The sequence below is a fragment of the Nicotiana tabacum genome, chromosome 13, assembly GCF_000715075.1.
Source record: "Nicotiana tabacum cultivar K326 chromosome 13, ASM71507v2, whole genome shotgun sequence".
NCBI lineage: Eukaryota > Viridiplantae > Streptophyta > Magnoliopsida > Solanales > Solanaceae > Nicotiana > Nicotiana tabacum.
In genome coordinates this window covers 92299169-92314555 of record NC_134092.1, presented here as the reverse complement: position 1 = coordinate 92314555, position 15387 = coordinate 92299169, and the positions used below count along the sequence as shown (strand labels likewise).

Below are 15387 nucleotides of genomic sequence, written 5' to 3'. Positions count from 1 at the left end.
CAAAGCTCAAAGCATTGGCGCCAACAATAACACAGCACAAAAAGAAGAAGAAAAACACACACACAGAGCAATGAGAGAGATTCATCTTCAAACGCCATTGATGGAGCTCAAAAATTGCCGATCAAAAGCCATCTCCAATCAAGCTAAAAATCCTCTCAATTTACATTATCTATTTTGCTACAAACCCTTAAACTAATTTCTCTCGAGCTTAGCATAACCTTCATATATTTGTTGTTTCCTTATGTGGAGGAGCTTGTTCTGCGTTCAAATTTGCAGTTCCTGAATCATCGCCGAAGGAATCTTCTGTGTTCGAATATGTAGTTCCTGAATCATCGCCGGATAAATCGATTGGTAGTTCTCTCATTTCACTGAATCCGTTGCTGAGGTAACTCCGAAAATGCATTTCAATTCATCAATTTTCTACTACACATCCACTAGTTATCTCAAATTCGTCTGTAATTTCTCTGATTTTTGTGACTTGAAGTGCTTTAATCGTTACTATATTACAATTACAGTTGATACATGTTTTGGTTGTGAGATTTGTTTTCAGCGGTAGAGAAAGAATGTGCGTGTATTAAAGTGAATGCATGCTTTTTCATTACTAACTATACATCCACTCATTGTCTCCGATTTCCTCAGTAACTTTTTCAATTTCATCTTTAACTACATTGGAACCAGAATTACGTAAATACATGTTTGGGTTGTGAGATCCGTTTTCACTAGTATAGTGTGTGTTTCTGTGTGTATTGGTTGAAGTAGAAGCATCCAATTTGCTTAAAAATTACAATCCACTCGTTTTGTCAAAATCTGTTCATAATTTCTCACAGTTTTCTGTGATTTATACTGCTTTGTAATTATTTGTATCACCATTATTAAGATCCATGTTTCAATTGTGAGATCTGTTGATCAATATGTTTGCAAAGTTGATCACTTTGTAATTTCCCCAAGTGTTCAAGTACGATGAAAGCATTGCCTTGAATTGTACCGGTGGTTCTGTTGAGGCAGAAATGGTAGTAAAGTACAAAAGAGAAGCTGGAAAGCAAGGGGTGAATGCGACAGATGTTGATATTCGGTATAATAAGCTTCTAGATGCTGTTATATAAACACTGTGGTTGAAGAATTCGATGAATTGCCAGAAGACAAGGGCTGGTATGATACACTTATCTCAAAAAAGTTTCATATTGTTGTTTTCATCAGGTTTTTCTTTAATTCTACCAAAACCCACTTTTTTTATAGACCTCTACCTACTTGAATATATGCTATTACAGTGGCTGATATGGAAGTGATTGCCATGAACTCCTAGACAAACAGATACTAAACAAGTAATTTGTAATTCGCTTCTTTATCTTACTTTTGGCATTTGGTAAAACTCATTTGAACCATATCTGTATCAAGTATGGGATGTATATATGCCATAGCTTCAGCCCCAAAATTAGATCATGTGCTTTAATTCTGCATGAGCTTCAAAGCACTCTGAATCATTTTCCTAGATTTTTCATATGCATGTCTGGTTCGCTTTGATCGATATAGAATACGGTAATGCTACAGTTTATTAGTTTCCATTCCTTGAACCTCTAAGACTATAGAAGACCAGGACAACTACTGGAAGAGCAGAAGCCTTTTCGCTGTGTCATGTTGATGAATATTGATCTGGAAACATGACAGTTAGTATCTAATGAAACTAGAATCAGTAAACGATGCAAAACATTATACAACACATTAATTGAATTTGTTGAATACTTTGAGTGACAGCAGTAGATATTGTTAAATTTGCTTGGAATTTGAATAACTTACGGATTAATTGAATTTAACAGTGTGCAGAGGAAATTATACCAATTATTTTTCTTTATTCTTCTACCAACGTTTGCAGCTTTGCTCAGATTTTGGAAAGTAAGACATTTTGATTTAGCAAAATGTTGAGAATCAAACCAGGCTCTATTGAAATTCTGATATCAATTGAAACCAGTACTATTGCCTTTCTAACAATAGTTTGATCAATTAGTTTCCTTTTTAATCTAAAATTGGAGTTTAGAATATGTAGTATTCTTGAACCTCACCTAAGTTTGAACCTTAAGGATGCAGTGTTACCTCATTGAAATCAACAACTTCTTGTCAAAATGACACCTAATCTTTCCTTCATTAAGAAAATGAGGAAGAGACTTTGCATAATTAAAGAAAGGAATTCAAAAGAGTAAGATATTCTCAATCAAAAGCTTTCATTCTTCAATCACATGGTGTTTGGTTGATGGATCCTTGCTCCCCAAGCTTGGAATTTAGCCAAAGATGTGTAAAAGTTCGTCCAAGTGCAACTTATATACTCCTCCAAATATTCCAACTTGAAATTCCCAAAACAGCCTTCAGATTTCCGCCCAAGCACTGTTCAGCACTATCGCCCCAAGCCAGCACAATTGCGCTTCAGGAACGTTTACAAGGCAGCGCTATCGCACAAGAGAGTTGACCATTTTAGTGTGACATACTTTTCTTTTTAGTCTGTCTCTAAAACAATAACACATTTTTATATTTAAACACAGTTTAACTTTAAACTTTCATTTTACCCTTAAGTAAGATGATCTATAGGCACACAAATGGCTTGTTTAAGACCTCAAATTTCAAACACTGTCACATCGAGGGATTATAAAGATTATAAAATTGAAGTTCTCTGAAAATATACAAGTTTTATCATGTGTCCAAGGGAAGGTTTTCCTAAGAACAGTTCAATCATTGGTGTTTTCACATATTCCAGTATCTGTCCAATGTTTTCACATATTCCAGTATCTTCACTACTTGGGAAGATCTGTATAAAAGCATGTATAAGAGTCTTTAGAGCTAGATAATTGAGAACAAAATCATGAGGGATGAGGAACCAAAAGAATAGTCAGCCTGGTCCCTGGAAGCTGTACCTTTAACAGAATTTTCCTATCCATCTATGTGACTATGTATTTCCAGACGTCTAAGAAAGGAAGGAAAAATACTAGGAAAACAGAAGTTGCTATTGTAATTACCAACTTGTTCTATGCAAGTATCAGGTTCGTGTATTTACTAAAATTACCAGCTTTTTCTTTACAAGTATCAGGTTTGTTTATTTACTAAAGTTGTCCTTTTGGAGGGGAAGGATGGATGATTTGCTCTGTTTTCTGGCTAGAACGCCACATTCATGAGTAAGAGCTCATTTTCGCAGCGTAATTAAGGAGAACTTTGATATGAGCATTCTTTCTTTTCTTCCACTATAAAGATAATAATATTTGTTGCTATCTGAAAAGATACAAGTTTTATTATGTGATGCTCCGAACTAAGGTGAAGGTTTTTGGTTTTTTCTTTTTGATTAACTATTATGCCTAAGAACAGTGCTTAATTAAAAAGAAGGATCAATTTTTCAAAGCATTGAAAAATTGAAACGGCAGGTAAAGGATCTATATTTTAAAAGATGGAAAGTGAGCTTTCAAGATTTTGTCAAACTTTCATTGACATGTGGCAAAGTTTGTATTGTGACCTGAGTTCCCAATTAGTGCAGCTACTTTAAAAATAGTACTGTGATGTATAATTTCTTCAAAACACTAAATCATCTTACAGTGGTTCTCAGGTCAAGATAATGACCATTGGAATTTTTATTAACGTTAATTGCTAGCAGATATGTACGAATTTACTTTGTTTTCCTACACATCAATGGTCAGTCAGCATGTCAATTTGATATTCCAGCTCTTGTCACACTATAATAAGGTCCTAATAACTAATTCCTTTACCACTTTTCTAAGACGCCGCAAAGATGAAGTCAGTTTTCTGTTTAGTTCTTTGCGCCAAATACATTTCCCCGTTTTTCCTCATTTTTGGCTTTCTGGATGTAGTGATTGCTGCAAATCATGACACTGAAACAGACAGACTATCACTGCTTGCATTCAAAGAGACCATAACACATGATCCCTTTGAAGTATTGAGATCATGGAATGAAACCGTTCCCTTCTGTAAGTGGCAAGGTGTGATCTGCAGAAGCAGTGGATACGTTACATCCTTAAATCTGCAGCATCAGAAACTGAAGGGTCCAATATTACCCCATATAGGAAATTTGAGTTTTCTGAATGAGTTGCTTCTTGACAACAATAGCTTTACTGGTAGAATACCTCCGGAGCTAAGCCACTTGCAGGATTTGAAATTGTTATGGCTTAGGAACAATTCACTAGATGGTGAAATCCCTTCAAATCTATCAGCTTGCTCCAACCTTGTCGAGATTCGTCTTTCTTGGAACAACCTCATAGGAAGGATTCCTGCTGAATTTGGCTCTTTTTCGAAACTCCAGCTCATACAAGCTCCAAGAAACGGTCTGACGGGCAGCATTCCGCATTCTTTTGGGAACTTATCATCTCTGCTGTTCCTTGGTTTTTCATCTAACTATCTCAGTAGACACTTGCCCAATGAGATAGGAAACCTGATGAAGCTAGAATATATTGTCTTCAATGATAACAGCTTGTCTGGTGAGTTTCCTCCTGGAATTTTTAACCTCTCTTCCTTGACTACTATATTTGTCTCACTGAACAAATTCAAAGGGACTCTTCCACCATACTTGGGAACCACTCTTCCAAATTTGTACTACATAGCAATATCTGAAAATTCTTTTTCAGGACCACTTCCTATTTCATTATCAAATTCGTCGAACCTTGAGTATCTTTTCGTTGATAGCAACAGCCTTACAGGTCAAGTTCCTAATTTGGAGAAATTGTATAAGCTTAGTCATTTAAGCATCTCCAGCAACCTCCTGGGAAGCGGAGGATATGGTGACCTAAGCTTCATCTCGTCCTTAACAAATGCAAGTAATCTTGAAGAATTAGGTTTGGATGATAATAACTTTGGAGGGGTGATTCCTGAATCAATGAAAAATCTCTCAACTAAGCTCACAGGATTGCTTTTGAGCAACAATCATCTATCTGGACCGATTCCCAGCTGGTTGGAAAGATTTACCAATTTGACAACTATTAGAATGTCAAATAACCAATTCATTGGTACCATTCCATCTGATATTGGGAGATTTCAAAAGCTGCAAGTTTTGGATTTATCACATAACAGATTCAGGGGGACTATCCCATCAGCCCTTGGAAATCTAAGTCTGTTAATCAAGCTTGACCTTAATCACAATAAACTATATGCTGGTATCCCTATTAGTTTGGGTCAGTGCCAAAATTTGCAGGCATTAAATCTCTCTGAAAATAACCTGAATAGCTCAATACCTCAGGAAATTTTTGGCCTTTCTTCCTTGACAATGTATTTGGACTTGTCTCATAATCAATTTATTGGTTCTCTTCCTGTGGCCATTGGAAATCTTAAGAATCTTGGTGTATTGACTCTTAAGGGAAACAAGTTGCCTGGTGAAATTCCTGGCACCCTTGGCAGTTGTGTTAGATTGGAAGAACTTTCGCTGGAAGGTAACTACTTCAGCGGAAGTATCCCCTCATTGAGTTATTTGCGAGGTCTTCGAATATTAGATCTCTCAGGCAATAATCTATCAGGTCAAGTACCACAGTATTTGGGTGATTTCGATTTGCAGTTCTTGAATCTTTCTTTTAACAGCTTTGAAGGTTCATTGCCAACAGAAGGTGTATTTAAAAATGCAAGTGCAATTTCAGTGCTTGGAAATTCGAAGCTATGTGGGGGTGCACCAGAACTGCAGCTTCCTAAATGTATCCAAAAAGAGTCAAATAAGAGTTTCTCAACATCCACCTTTAAGCTAACCATCTCAATAGTTTCTGGAGTTCTTGGGTTGGCCTTGCTCTTTGGTTTCATAATCTTTTACTGTTGCAAAAGAAAGAAGATGCGCTTGGCAAGCTCTACGAACCACTCCCTGGTACAAGTGTCTTACAGAAGCCTGTACCAGGCTACAGATGGATTCTGTTCAGCAAATTTGTTAGGTAAAGGTGGCTTTGCATCTGTATATAAAGGATTCATGGAAAATAATGGAGCGATATTCGCAGTAAAGGTCTTTAACCTTTTACAACGAGGAGCTTCCAGGAGCTTCTTGGTAGAGTGTGAAGTCTTGAAGAATTTCAGACATCGGAATCTTGTTAAAGTACTAACCGCATGTTCCGGATTTGATGATGAGGGAAACGACTTCAAAGCTCTGGTTTATGAATATATGGAGAATGGTAGTTTGGATGACTGGTTGCACCCTTGCCCAAATGAAGACATGTCTTATGGGGAAACCAAGAAATTAAACTTCTCCAAAGGATGAACATAGCTATTGATGTTGCCTGTGCATTGGAGTATCTTCACAACTATTCCCATGAATCAATAGTGCATTGTGACCTAAAACCAAGCAATGTCCTTCTTGATGATGAATTGGTTGGCCATGTGAGTGACTTTGGGTTAGCAAAGTTCCTTCCCACAGCAGGTAGTAATGAATTCTCCCGTCCACAGACAAGCTCTTCTACTCTGAGAGGCTCGATCGGTTACACTGCTCCTGGTAATACTTATCATCTTATTGTGCAAATTGAGTCATGTCATATGATCATAATAGAGTCTCTTAGTCTAGGAAGAACCTTTTTTTTTCTTTTCTTTTCTTGGTTGGTGTGTGACTTCATGTTGGCAATTTATGGGAACATGCAGAGTATGGGATTGGCAGTAAAGTGTCTTCCTCTGGTGATATCTTTAGCTTTGGCATACAAATGTTCACAGGAAAGCGGCCTACTGATGGCATGTTTAGAGATGGTCTTGACCTTCATAATGTCGTTTTAGCTGCATTTCCACATAGATTGCTAGAGATATTGGATCCACTACTTCTAGAAAGCAACGAAATGAAGCGTGACAAATTTGAGGAGCGTGTGAATTCAGTGCTTGGAGTAGGGCTTATTTGCTCTGCAGAATTGGCAAGAAACAGGATGAACATTGCCGATGTTGTTGCTGAACTACAGTCTATAAGAAATGGTATTTCTGGAACGTCTCGGACAAGACCACTAGACAGAAACATGTGATTTCATTTCCAGCTTTGTCGAATGAGAATATTTTTCTTGTCCGATTCTTAAGCTATTGAAAGGCCACGCTTGAATGGCCTATCTTCGTTACTTCCACGCCCCCTCTTAGGGGTGTCCCATATAATTATACTAGACATTCAAATGGAGATATTGTGTAACTCTAAATTGTTTTCCATTATAGTCTTTCCCAATTCTTGATTCATTCTAGCAAAAAAATTGAATTTTCAGTACGAACATGATCTATCCCTTTTCTAAAGTAACATTAGTGCTCTAAATTTCAGAATGCAATTACATTAAATGATGCAAAGTATGACCAAATTAAAATTTTCAGAATGCAATTACATTAAATGATGCAAAGTATGACCAAATTACACGTCTCTGCTATTCTAAGACCTTCTTTAAGACATTTACTTGTATTCTCTTATCGGCAAAAGTAATTCTTCTTTTCTCTTATCAGCAAAAGTAATTCTTCAGTGTTATATAATACTAGTTCTCTTATCGGCAAAGGTAATTCTTCAATGTTATAATAGTCACACCAATTTATGATCTTTCTTTCCTCCTCCAACCACCATAAAAACAAAAATTCTGTGAAAGAAAAGAGCTAAAAAGTAGAATATCGCAAGGAAGAAAAAGAAAAGAACAGTCTATAATGATAAGTGCGAGAGCTGAGGAAGCGAATGGATTGGGGGCTACGGGTTGCAAGAAAATTAGTTACAACTTGTTTGGATTGGTGTTACATGTCAGTTTCATATTATATTGTATTATATTGTATTGTTTGATGAATACAACGTTTGGATAGATTGTATTATTTGTCGTCGTTTCATGATGTCACGCACCAACAATATGAAGAATAAACTTGCAATATTACTAAGAAAAAATAGGATACGGAGTAGAATTATTACATTAAAAAAAAGGGTAAATGATAAAATATAATTATTTAATAATAAGGAAGTGCAAAATGAGAGAAAAAAAATAAGGAAACGATGCCACCACACCAAATCCGTCATTCCGTAAAGTGGCATTTTTCGTCGTTACGTAACGATGGATTTAACGATAAGATACAATAAAATTTAAGTCGCAATCAAAACAAATATTGTATTTGAAGTAACAATACGATACGATACGATACAATACATCCAAACAAGCTGTAAAATAGCTAAAGTGGGCTAAACTAGCCAATAAAAAAAAAGGAAATTAGGCTAAAAAGAGCCATATCGACACCCAAATGGTCATGTGGTGCCAATTTCACTTATTTTTAAATGCATGCCCTAAGAGTAAGAATAACAAAATCTACACCTCGTGGCACAGCGAAATGTACACAGAAATTTATTTGCAATAATTTGTGCAGAAAAATAAAACTGCAATCACAAATAATTATAGAAAAAAGAATTTTATTGATAAATATTACGGGTTATGACTATATTTATCCCTTAATTTTTTCCTCCGATTTGTTATTCGTAATTCGAGGACTTTAGCAGCGTATTTCCCGAATGTAGAATGATATATATGCATCTCCTTGATGTATTTGATGATCAAGAAGAATGTAGCAACACTCCATTTGGATCTTGAATGTTGCTAGAATATTGATCAAGACATATTTGACATATTTTTAATCTCTTAATGAATATTTCAAAATTTTATGGAATTTCGGAGATAGTAGATTTGATATCTTTGTGCATATTTCGAGAGTTTATGAAATTGGTGAGATCATTTTGAATGACATATTTAGCCTTATTTATATGCATGCATTAGGGTTTGGGTGTAGTAGCCACAAGTAACCCTAATAGACTCCTAATGTTGAGGCCCTACTCTAAATTTCTTTAGGGATTTTTTTCTTCATATATAATATTTGAAACTTATTTATCAAAAGTGTCATAATTTTGTATATTACTCACCCTAAATAAGGATTAATTATAAATTATATACAATTAATTATTAATGTCTTAAATTAAGGGATTTGGTTATTTTTATTTTTTTATTTTCTCTCCATATTCCTCTTTTAATAAGACTACTTTCAGTTGTGTATTAACTATTTTAAGCCATAACAAACAAAATTTCAGTTACAAAAAAGAAAAAAGTATAATTGAGCAGATTCAAAGTTTTAGCAGATTTCAAATTAAATTCAATTTCACCAATTCTGCTCGGACCCTAACGAACCCCCTCTTTTTTCTGGTTCTCCTCGTTCTTCTGGTGTGTGTCTCTGGTATCGAATACATAATTTGCAGTTTGTTTTGTGAACTCAATATTGAAATATCGTATCTTCTTGTCTCTGTAATTTTCGGCTTTCTTGTTGGACGCAACCCTCTTCTCAACTTCCATTGCTGCCTGCAACTGAAGCCTCCTCTTGGAAAGTTATACACTTTGTACCCACGATTTTACTTAGTGGAATCACTTTTTGCACCCCCATAGTTCTTGAAAATTCTAAATAGGCCCTTAAAATTTGAAAGACAGTAACGGTACTACTCCTTCCATAGTTGGGAGGTTATTTGGATTTGACATCGTGAGACTACTTCCAGTTACTTATGATCCTTGGAGAATATAAAGGTGGACAGTATAAAAAGGAAAGTAATGGCTTCACTTGGATTAATAGATCTATTACCGCTATTATTATGTTCCAAAATATTTGATTAAATAAACTTTGATTAACATGTTAAAATGCATATTTCTTTTCATTATTCTCTACTTTTCTTTCCTTAATAAATCGATTGAGAAAAAGAACAATGTATGGTACATCAACATAAAAATTTAAAACAAATTTCGTACAAATTTAACGCAAATTTGAATATCTACTACAACATACATAGTAAAAACAAATTTCATACAACTAATTATATATTATACAACTTATCTACAACTTTCATACATTATTTTTATATAGTTAAATACAACTACAACATCATACAATTTAAATACAATTTTTATACAAATTTTATACAATATGTCTTTTGTATATTTTGTATCTGATTAATACATAGTAAAAATAAATTTTATACAACTAATTATATATTATACAACTTATCTACAACTTTCATACATTATTTTTACATAGTTAAATACAACTACAACATCATACAACTTAAATACAATTTTTATACAATATGTCTTTTGTATATATTTTGTATCTGATTTGTATATATTTTATTTGTGATATGTGCCTCCTCTCTAAAATTTCAATCAAAACTTACTCTCTTAATACAATTTTGATACATATCAACAACTTTATGTAAAAAGATAATATTGATAACTTAAATACAAATTTTATACAACGATTCATACATTATACAACTATTTTTCAACTTTCATACAACATTCAAATAAAATATATATATAACTACTACAGAATATAATTTAAATACAATTATAATACAATTTTACTACAATTTCGTAGGTATATTGTATGTCATGTGTTCTTCTTCTTCTTTGTATGTCATGTCTTCTTCTTCTTCTTCGAGTTTCAATCTGAAATTCAGGCAAAATCAAGTCTAATCTTCACCAAAACACCCTCAAAATTGAGATATAAACTCCAAACAATATTTTCAATTATTTGCAACAACACTCAATCCAAACAAATAATGGTTTTTGAAAACCCAAATTTGATTTCAAAGCTTTAAAGCTTTTTAATGGCTGTCAATGGTGGAAAGTCAAACACCTTCAAAATTTATAATTCTACAGAGGATTAGGAGAGATTAAAGTCTCTGCAGATGTTATAGCCCAACTAAAGCGAAGTGAATCTTCAGAGTTTGCAATTTTAACTTCCTTGAGTATTCGTCTTTTCAAATCATAAACTGATATTCCTTATGAGTTTTTAGGCTTTGCAAGAGAGAGAGAGAGACATATGACTAACTAAAGCGAAGTGAATCTTCAGGCTTTGCAAGAGGGAGAGAGAGAGAGAGAGAGAGAGAGAGAGAGAGAGAGAGAGAGAGAGAGAGAGTGGACAAATAGTGTATAGGAAAGTAAAAATATTATTTCTTTATGCACTATTTTGACAAATTTTTAATGTCTACAACATTATATACAATTTTTTATTCGACATTGCCACAATAAGAAACACACAAATAAGTATCTAATTTCTAAGGAATCGAAATGAATAAAGAAGAACCTGGCGAGAACTGATTAGTTATTTCCAAAAATATGAAGTTCTACGGCTTGCTATCTTGTTCTCTGTTTTTTCACTTTTTGTTATTTATTTTGTTAATTTTTTACCTAACAATGAACTTCAAGGACTTGATTTCCATGGTAAAAATCTATTTTCTCTGGTACCATAATTTTCGGTGTTGCCTTGAGGGTAGATGTATTTTGGCGCGAAAAGGGGGAAATTATAGGAAGTTCAAGAGATAAAAGATATTATTTGAAAATGGATAAAATAAGGAATCAAATATTTTAATCATGGTTATGGCTTTATTTTATTCAATTAAATCTCATCCATTTATTTTTAACCATGACAAGTGTCTCCGATCCAAGTAGAAACTTGAAGAAATGGAGAGACTAGGAAATGGAGGGAATTTCTTTTACATTTTATGGCAACCATTTTCAAAGCACATATTTTCCTCGCCAAACCATTTTTATCCCCAACCGATTGCTTTTTCTTTTATTTTACATAGATAGGCCCTTAAAATCGTCTGCATTTTTCATTTAAATGCTTTAACTAAAAGTATTATCCATTGAACACTTAAAATCACTGCAAAATATTAAATTAGAATCCTATTAAATATAAAAATATTAAAGAAATAATATTTTCTACGTCCCTCCATCTGCCTATCATTATTGTATTCTTTGAATCACTTAAATTGTAGAGTTAATCTTCGTAAATATAATAATGTCATATGAATGTGAACAATATGAGAAGACTAACTAAATAATATTGCATTTGGTGTTATTCTGATGGATATATGTAAAGCCTTAATATTTTTTGAGTTAACTCTTCATTTCGATAGCTTGACTGTTTAAATTCCTAAATGCTTAGAAATATTACATGCATGAGACCCAATGATCTCTATTAGAACGTGCGATGTCAAAAGAGATGCTCCCCTGCATAAGTAGTTTTACTATTATCCGCTAAATCTTAGTTATGCTGGATAAAAATTAATTGAAAGCAAAGATGTTTTTCTGAGGTTTCATCACAGAAAAAAAGGTACAATATTTAGTGTGCATATGAAAGCTATTCATGCACATAAAGAAGTATATACACGATTTGATACTTGCTCGCTCCCCTTAAACACTTAAAAACCCCTCCACATGGGTGATGATGCTCTCTTCAGGGGAGGGAATTTGCAACACAACCTCGGAACTCCAGTTGCAATCTTTTCTCACAGCCTCGAGATGACCCTCCGTTATCGAGCACATGTACATCGACACATGCTCGCATCGACCCAGAACAGATGAAGAATTCTCAACCTTAAAATCGATCTTCAGAGTACACGGGCCGGGAACATACTCATAGGTAGGCGGCTCCACCGGCGCCTTGTTGCCGGGCGGCCGTGAAGAAGAAGCTTTCTCCTTCTGAGGTACAGTTTTCGAAGTTTTGGCCATTGATATAAGAGAAAGAAAGGCAAAGGAAGATGGAAAATTGATACAGATGGCTCTGCAAATGGCGGAATAGAGAGAAAGGGTAAGGAAATTTGGAAGAATGAAAGATGTAAAAGTGGTGAATGTTAGATGGAGGGGTTATTTATAGGCTTGCATCGTGACGGTTCAATATCGAAGGTGGCCGATTACCGACTGACACGCATTAAATACCTTGAAAAGACTAAATCGACGTGACAGCTTTCACATACGTCATGATCGAGCCCTGTGAAAACGTCAGCTTATAACCCGATCGAACCGTCGAAGCTCATATCGATTCTTACCACATCCTTCCTAAGAAACGAGGGGACTATCTGTATACGGTCGAAATAGATTTCGGCCTTCCTACGTTCGATCGAGTTCGAATGGTAATCAACCTGAGTGGGATTTTGGGATGAGTTCCGAAGGCAGTACAATCGAGTTTCGAGTCCGAAGGCTGATCGAGGAGTAGGCTCGATACTTTTATCGAGCCCGTGACCAAATCAATCCGCAAGGCATTGCTTCGAGGTCAGAAATGCGCTACGCCCACCCCGGAGTTCGAACTCAAGCCAAAACCGAGGGCTCGACCCAATAACGAGTCCGAGCCAGTATCGAACTCATAGACAAGAGTTGTTACAATCGCACTAAGAAAGGGAATCTTGGCGGGAATCAAGGAAGAGACAAATTATCATGGGTCCTCCATTGTACGTTTTATTTTATTATAAATGAAGTGGGATCTCTCTATTATAAATGGAGGGGGATCCTTGTAGGATGGCGGGCAGAATACACTGTAACAAAAAGATCACTTCTTATATTTATTCTTTTGCTCGCTATTTCCATTTTCATAGCCAGGAACACTCATATTTCTATTTCTCTATACGATTTGTGTCAAATTATATCACATATCCTTAGAACCATACACAAATTTAACGTTATCTGATTTTTCGGGTAAACACTGTATATGAAGACTCAGAGTCATGAGCAGAGAAAAGTGGGACAACACCTGATGCTAAATCAGTTTCAAGTACTTTCCTATTTGGATTCTAGATCCGTCTAAGTGTAATAATAGTAGAAAGTTATGGCCAAAGTTGATGAGCTTGGATTTTTTTTATTTTTTTATTTTTTTGTAACAAATGTAAATATTACCATTGACCTCCAAAACCATTGCAAAATAAAGAGCACCTAAGTTCAGAATGTAGACTTAGGGTTACGCCACATTATAGAATGAACTTTTTGGGTTACGCGGTTGTAATTCTTCTTCTTGTTTCATCTAGACAATTTTAGGCTACAATTTAGGAATGATGTTTTAGGATGTAAATTGGGGTTGCCGCTCTACTTAGTTTGAAAAGGTTAACCATTAAGGGGTTGTTTGGTGAGGTGTATAACAATAGTGTTGAATAAGGTGTATTAGTATTAATGCAACAATTAATAATGCATGGTTAATAGCCTTGGTATTGCTAATATCATGGTTTGCTATGTATTAATTATACATAGGATAGTACCAAATATGTTGTATCACTAACACTTGCATTAGTAATACATATGTTGAAAGAGTGTATCAAACAAGGGATTCATAATACCAAAAGTTAATGCATGCATTTTTTTCTTTAATGCATCCTACCAAACGATCCCTAAGTAACACTTCATGGCCTACATTGCACAATAGTGCCAATTATCCCAGCAAAAGAAATTCCAACTCGCCTATAGAATTTATGGCACTATCGATTTCATAAAAGATAATAAAAAGAAGAAAAAAAACATGAATCATATTTGGAATAATTGATTTTACTTGTACTGTTATTTTTGAGTATTAATAAAATTTACACTCAGAGATTTGAATTTAGAACTTGGGTGGTTCCAAGAAAATTCATTTGATTAGAGTCGATTCGCGCATTTTGGTTATTTTGGCATATTACTGACATTAATCATATTGATAATATTAGCTAAGTAAGAAATGTTCCTGTGGAATACAATTTCTATATACTACTATTTCTATTATAAAAAATTGTGACGTCAATGATACGACATTACGACCAAACGCAGTTTGAAAAAGTTCCATTCACACGAAAAGTGCAATGAAAAAAATCATCTTGTTCCAAAGTTTGTCCATGATTTTTAGTTTCTATTATTTGAATTGATTACTAAATACGATAAGAGTCAATAACGCTATTTTTAAGACACGTCTTAAAAACGTCATGTTTACATATGGATTTTCCGGTAATCTTTAAATTATAAGTTTCATGTTATATCGCACAGTTAGTGCCATAATTCCGGGACACACATTGAGGTCTAAGTAAATAATACAACAAGCCGTAATCGACCATCAAATGATAGTACCTATGAAAAAAAGTTATACTTCGCAAAAAGGAAAAAAAATTAAAGGAGGGATGACTATGATATATCTTCCTAACTTCGTCATATTTGTAAGGGTTAGTGTCAATTTTAAGTTGGCATTTGAACAATATTTGGTCGAAATTAAAGAAAAATGGAATATTAGAACTCGAAGTTAAAGTTTTGGACAGAATTTCACATTGACAAAAAGTTGAAATTTTGTTCGAATCAATTCAGGATCGAAAATATGTGTAACAGATGAAAGAGAAGACAGAGGAAGAGAGAGAAGAATGTTCTCGAGAAAAATGTGGAAATGAACTAATGAGGCTCCAAAGTGGAGCCAATTCTCATTATATACAAAGTCATAAGAGTGTTGGGTTAGAACCCGTACATAAATGGGTACCCGATTATAATAATTAATCACATGTCTAATACAAAATGAAACTAGCGAAAGTAAGCCCTAATACATGAAGGCATATATCTCAACATCCCCCTCAAGTTGGAGAGTGGTTAGCCACACCCAACTTGCTTAAAATAAACTGATGAGTCACTCCAGATAAGG

At 34.5% G+C, this 15387-nt stretch overlaps 2 protein-coding genes across 2 annotated transcripts; both read left to right on the top strand.

Annotated features, from left to right (window-relative positions):
- The first annotated feature begins 3763 nt into the window (after nucleotides 1-3763).
- On the top strand, nucleotides 3764-6214 carry LOC107829759 (uncharacterized). Its single transcript, XM_075228885.1, has one exon. It carries the CDS (start codon nucleotides 3764-3766, stop codon nucleotides 6212-6214), a length of 2451 nt encoding a protein of 816 aa, XP_075084986.1.
- LOC142168228 (putative LRR receptor-like serine/threonine-protein kinase At3g47570) lies at nucleotides 6211-6953 on the top strand. The gene is made up of 2 exons (XM_075228884.1): nucleotides 6211-6445; nucleotides 6589-6953. Exons 1-2 carry the CDS (start codon nucleotides 6211-6213, stop codon nucleotides 6951-6953), a joined length of 600 nt encoding a protein of 199 aa, XP_075084985.1.
- The last annotated feature ends 8434 nt before the right edge of the window (nucleotides 6954-15387 follow it).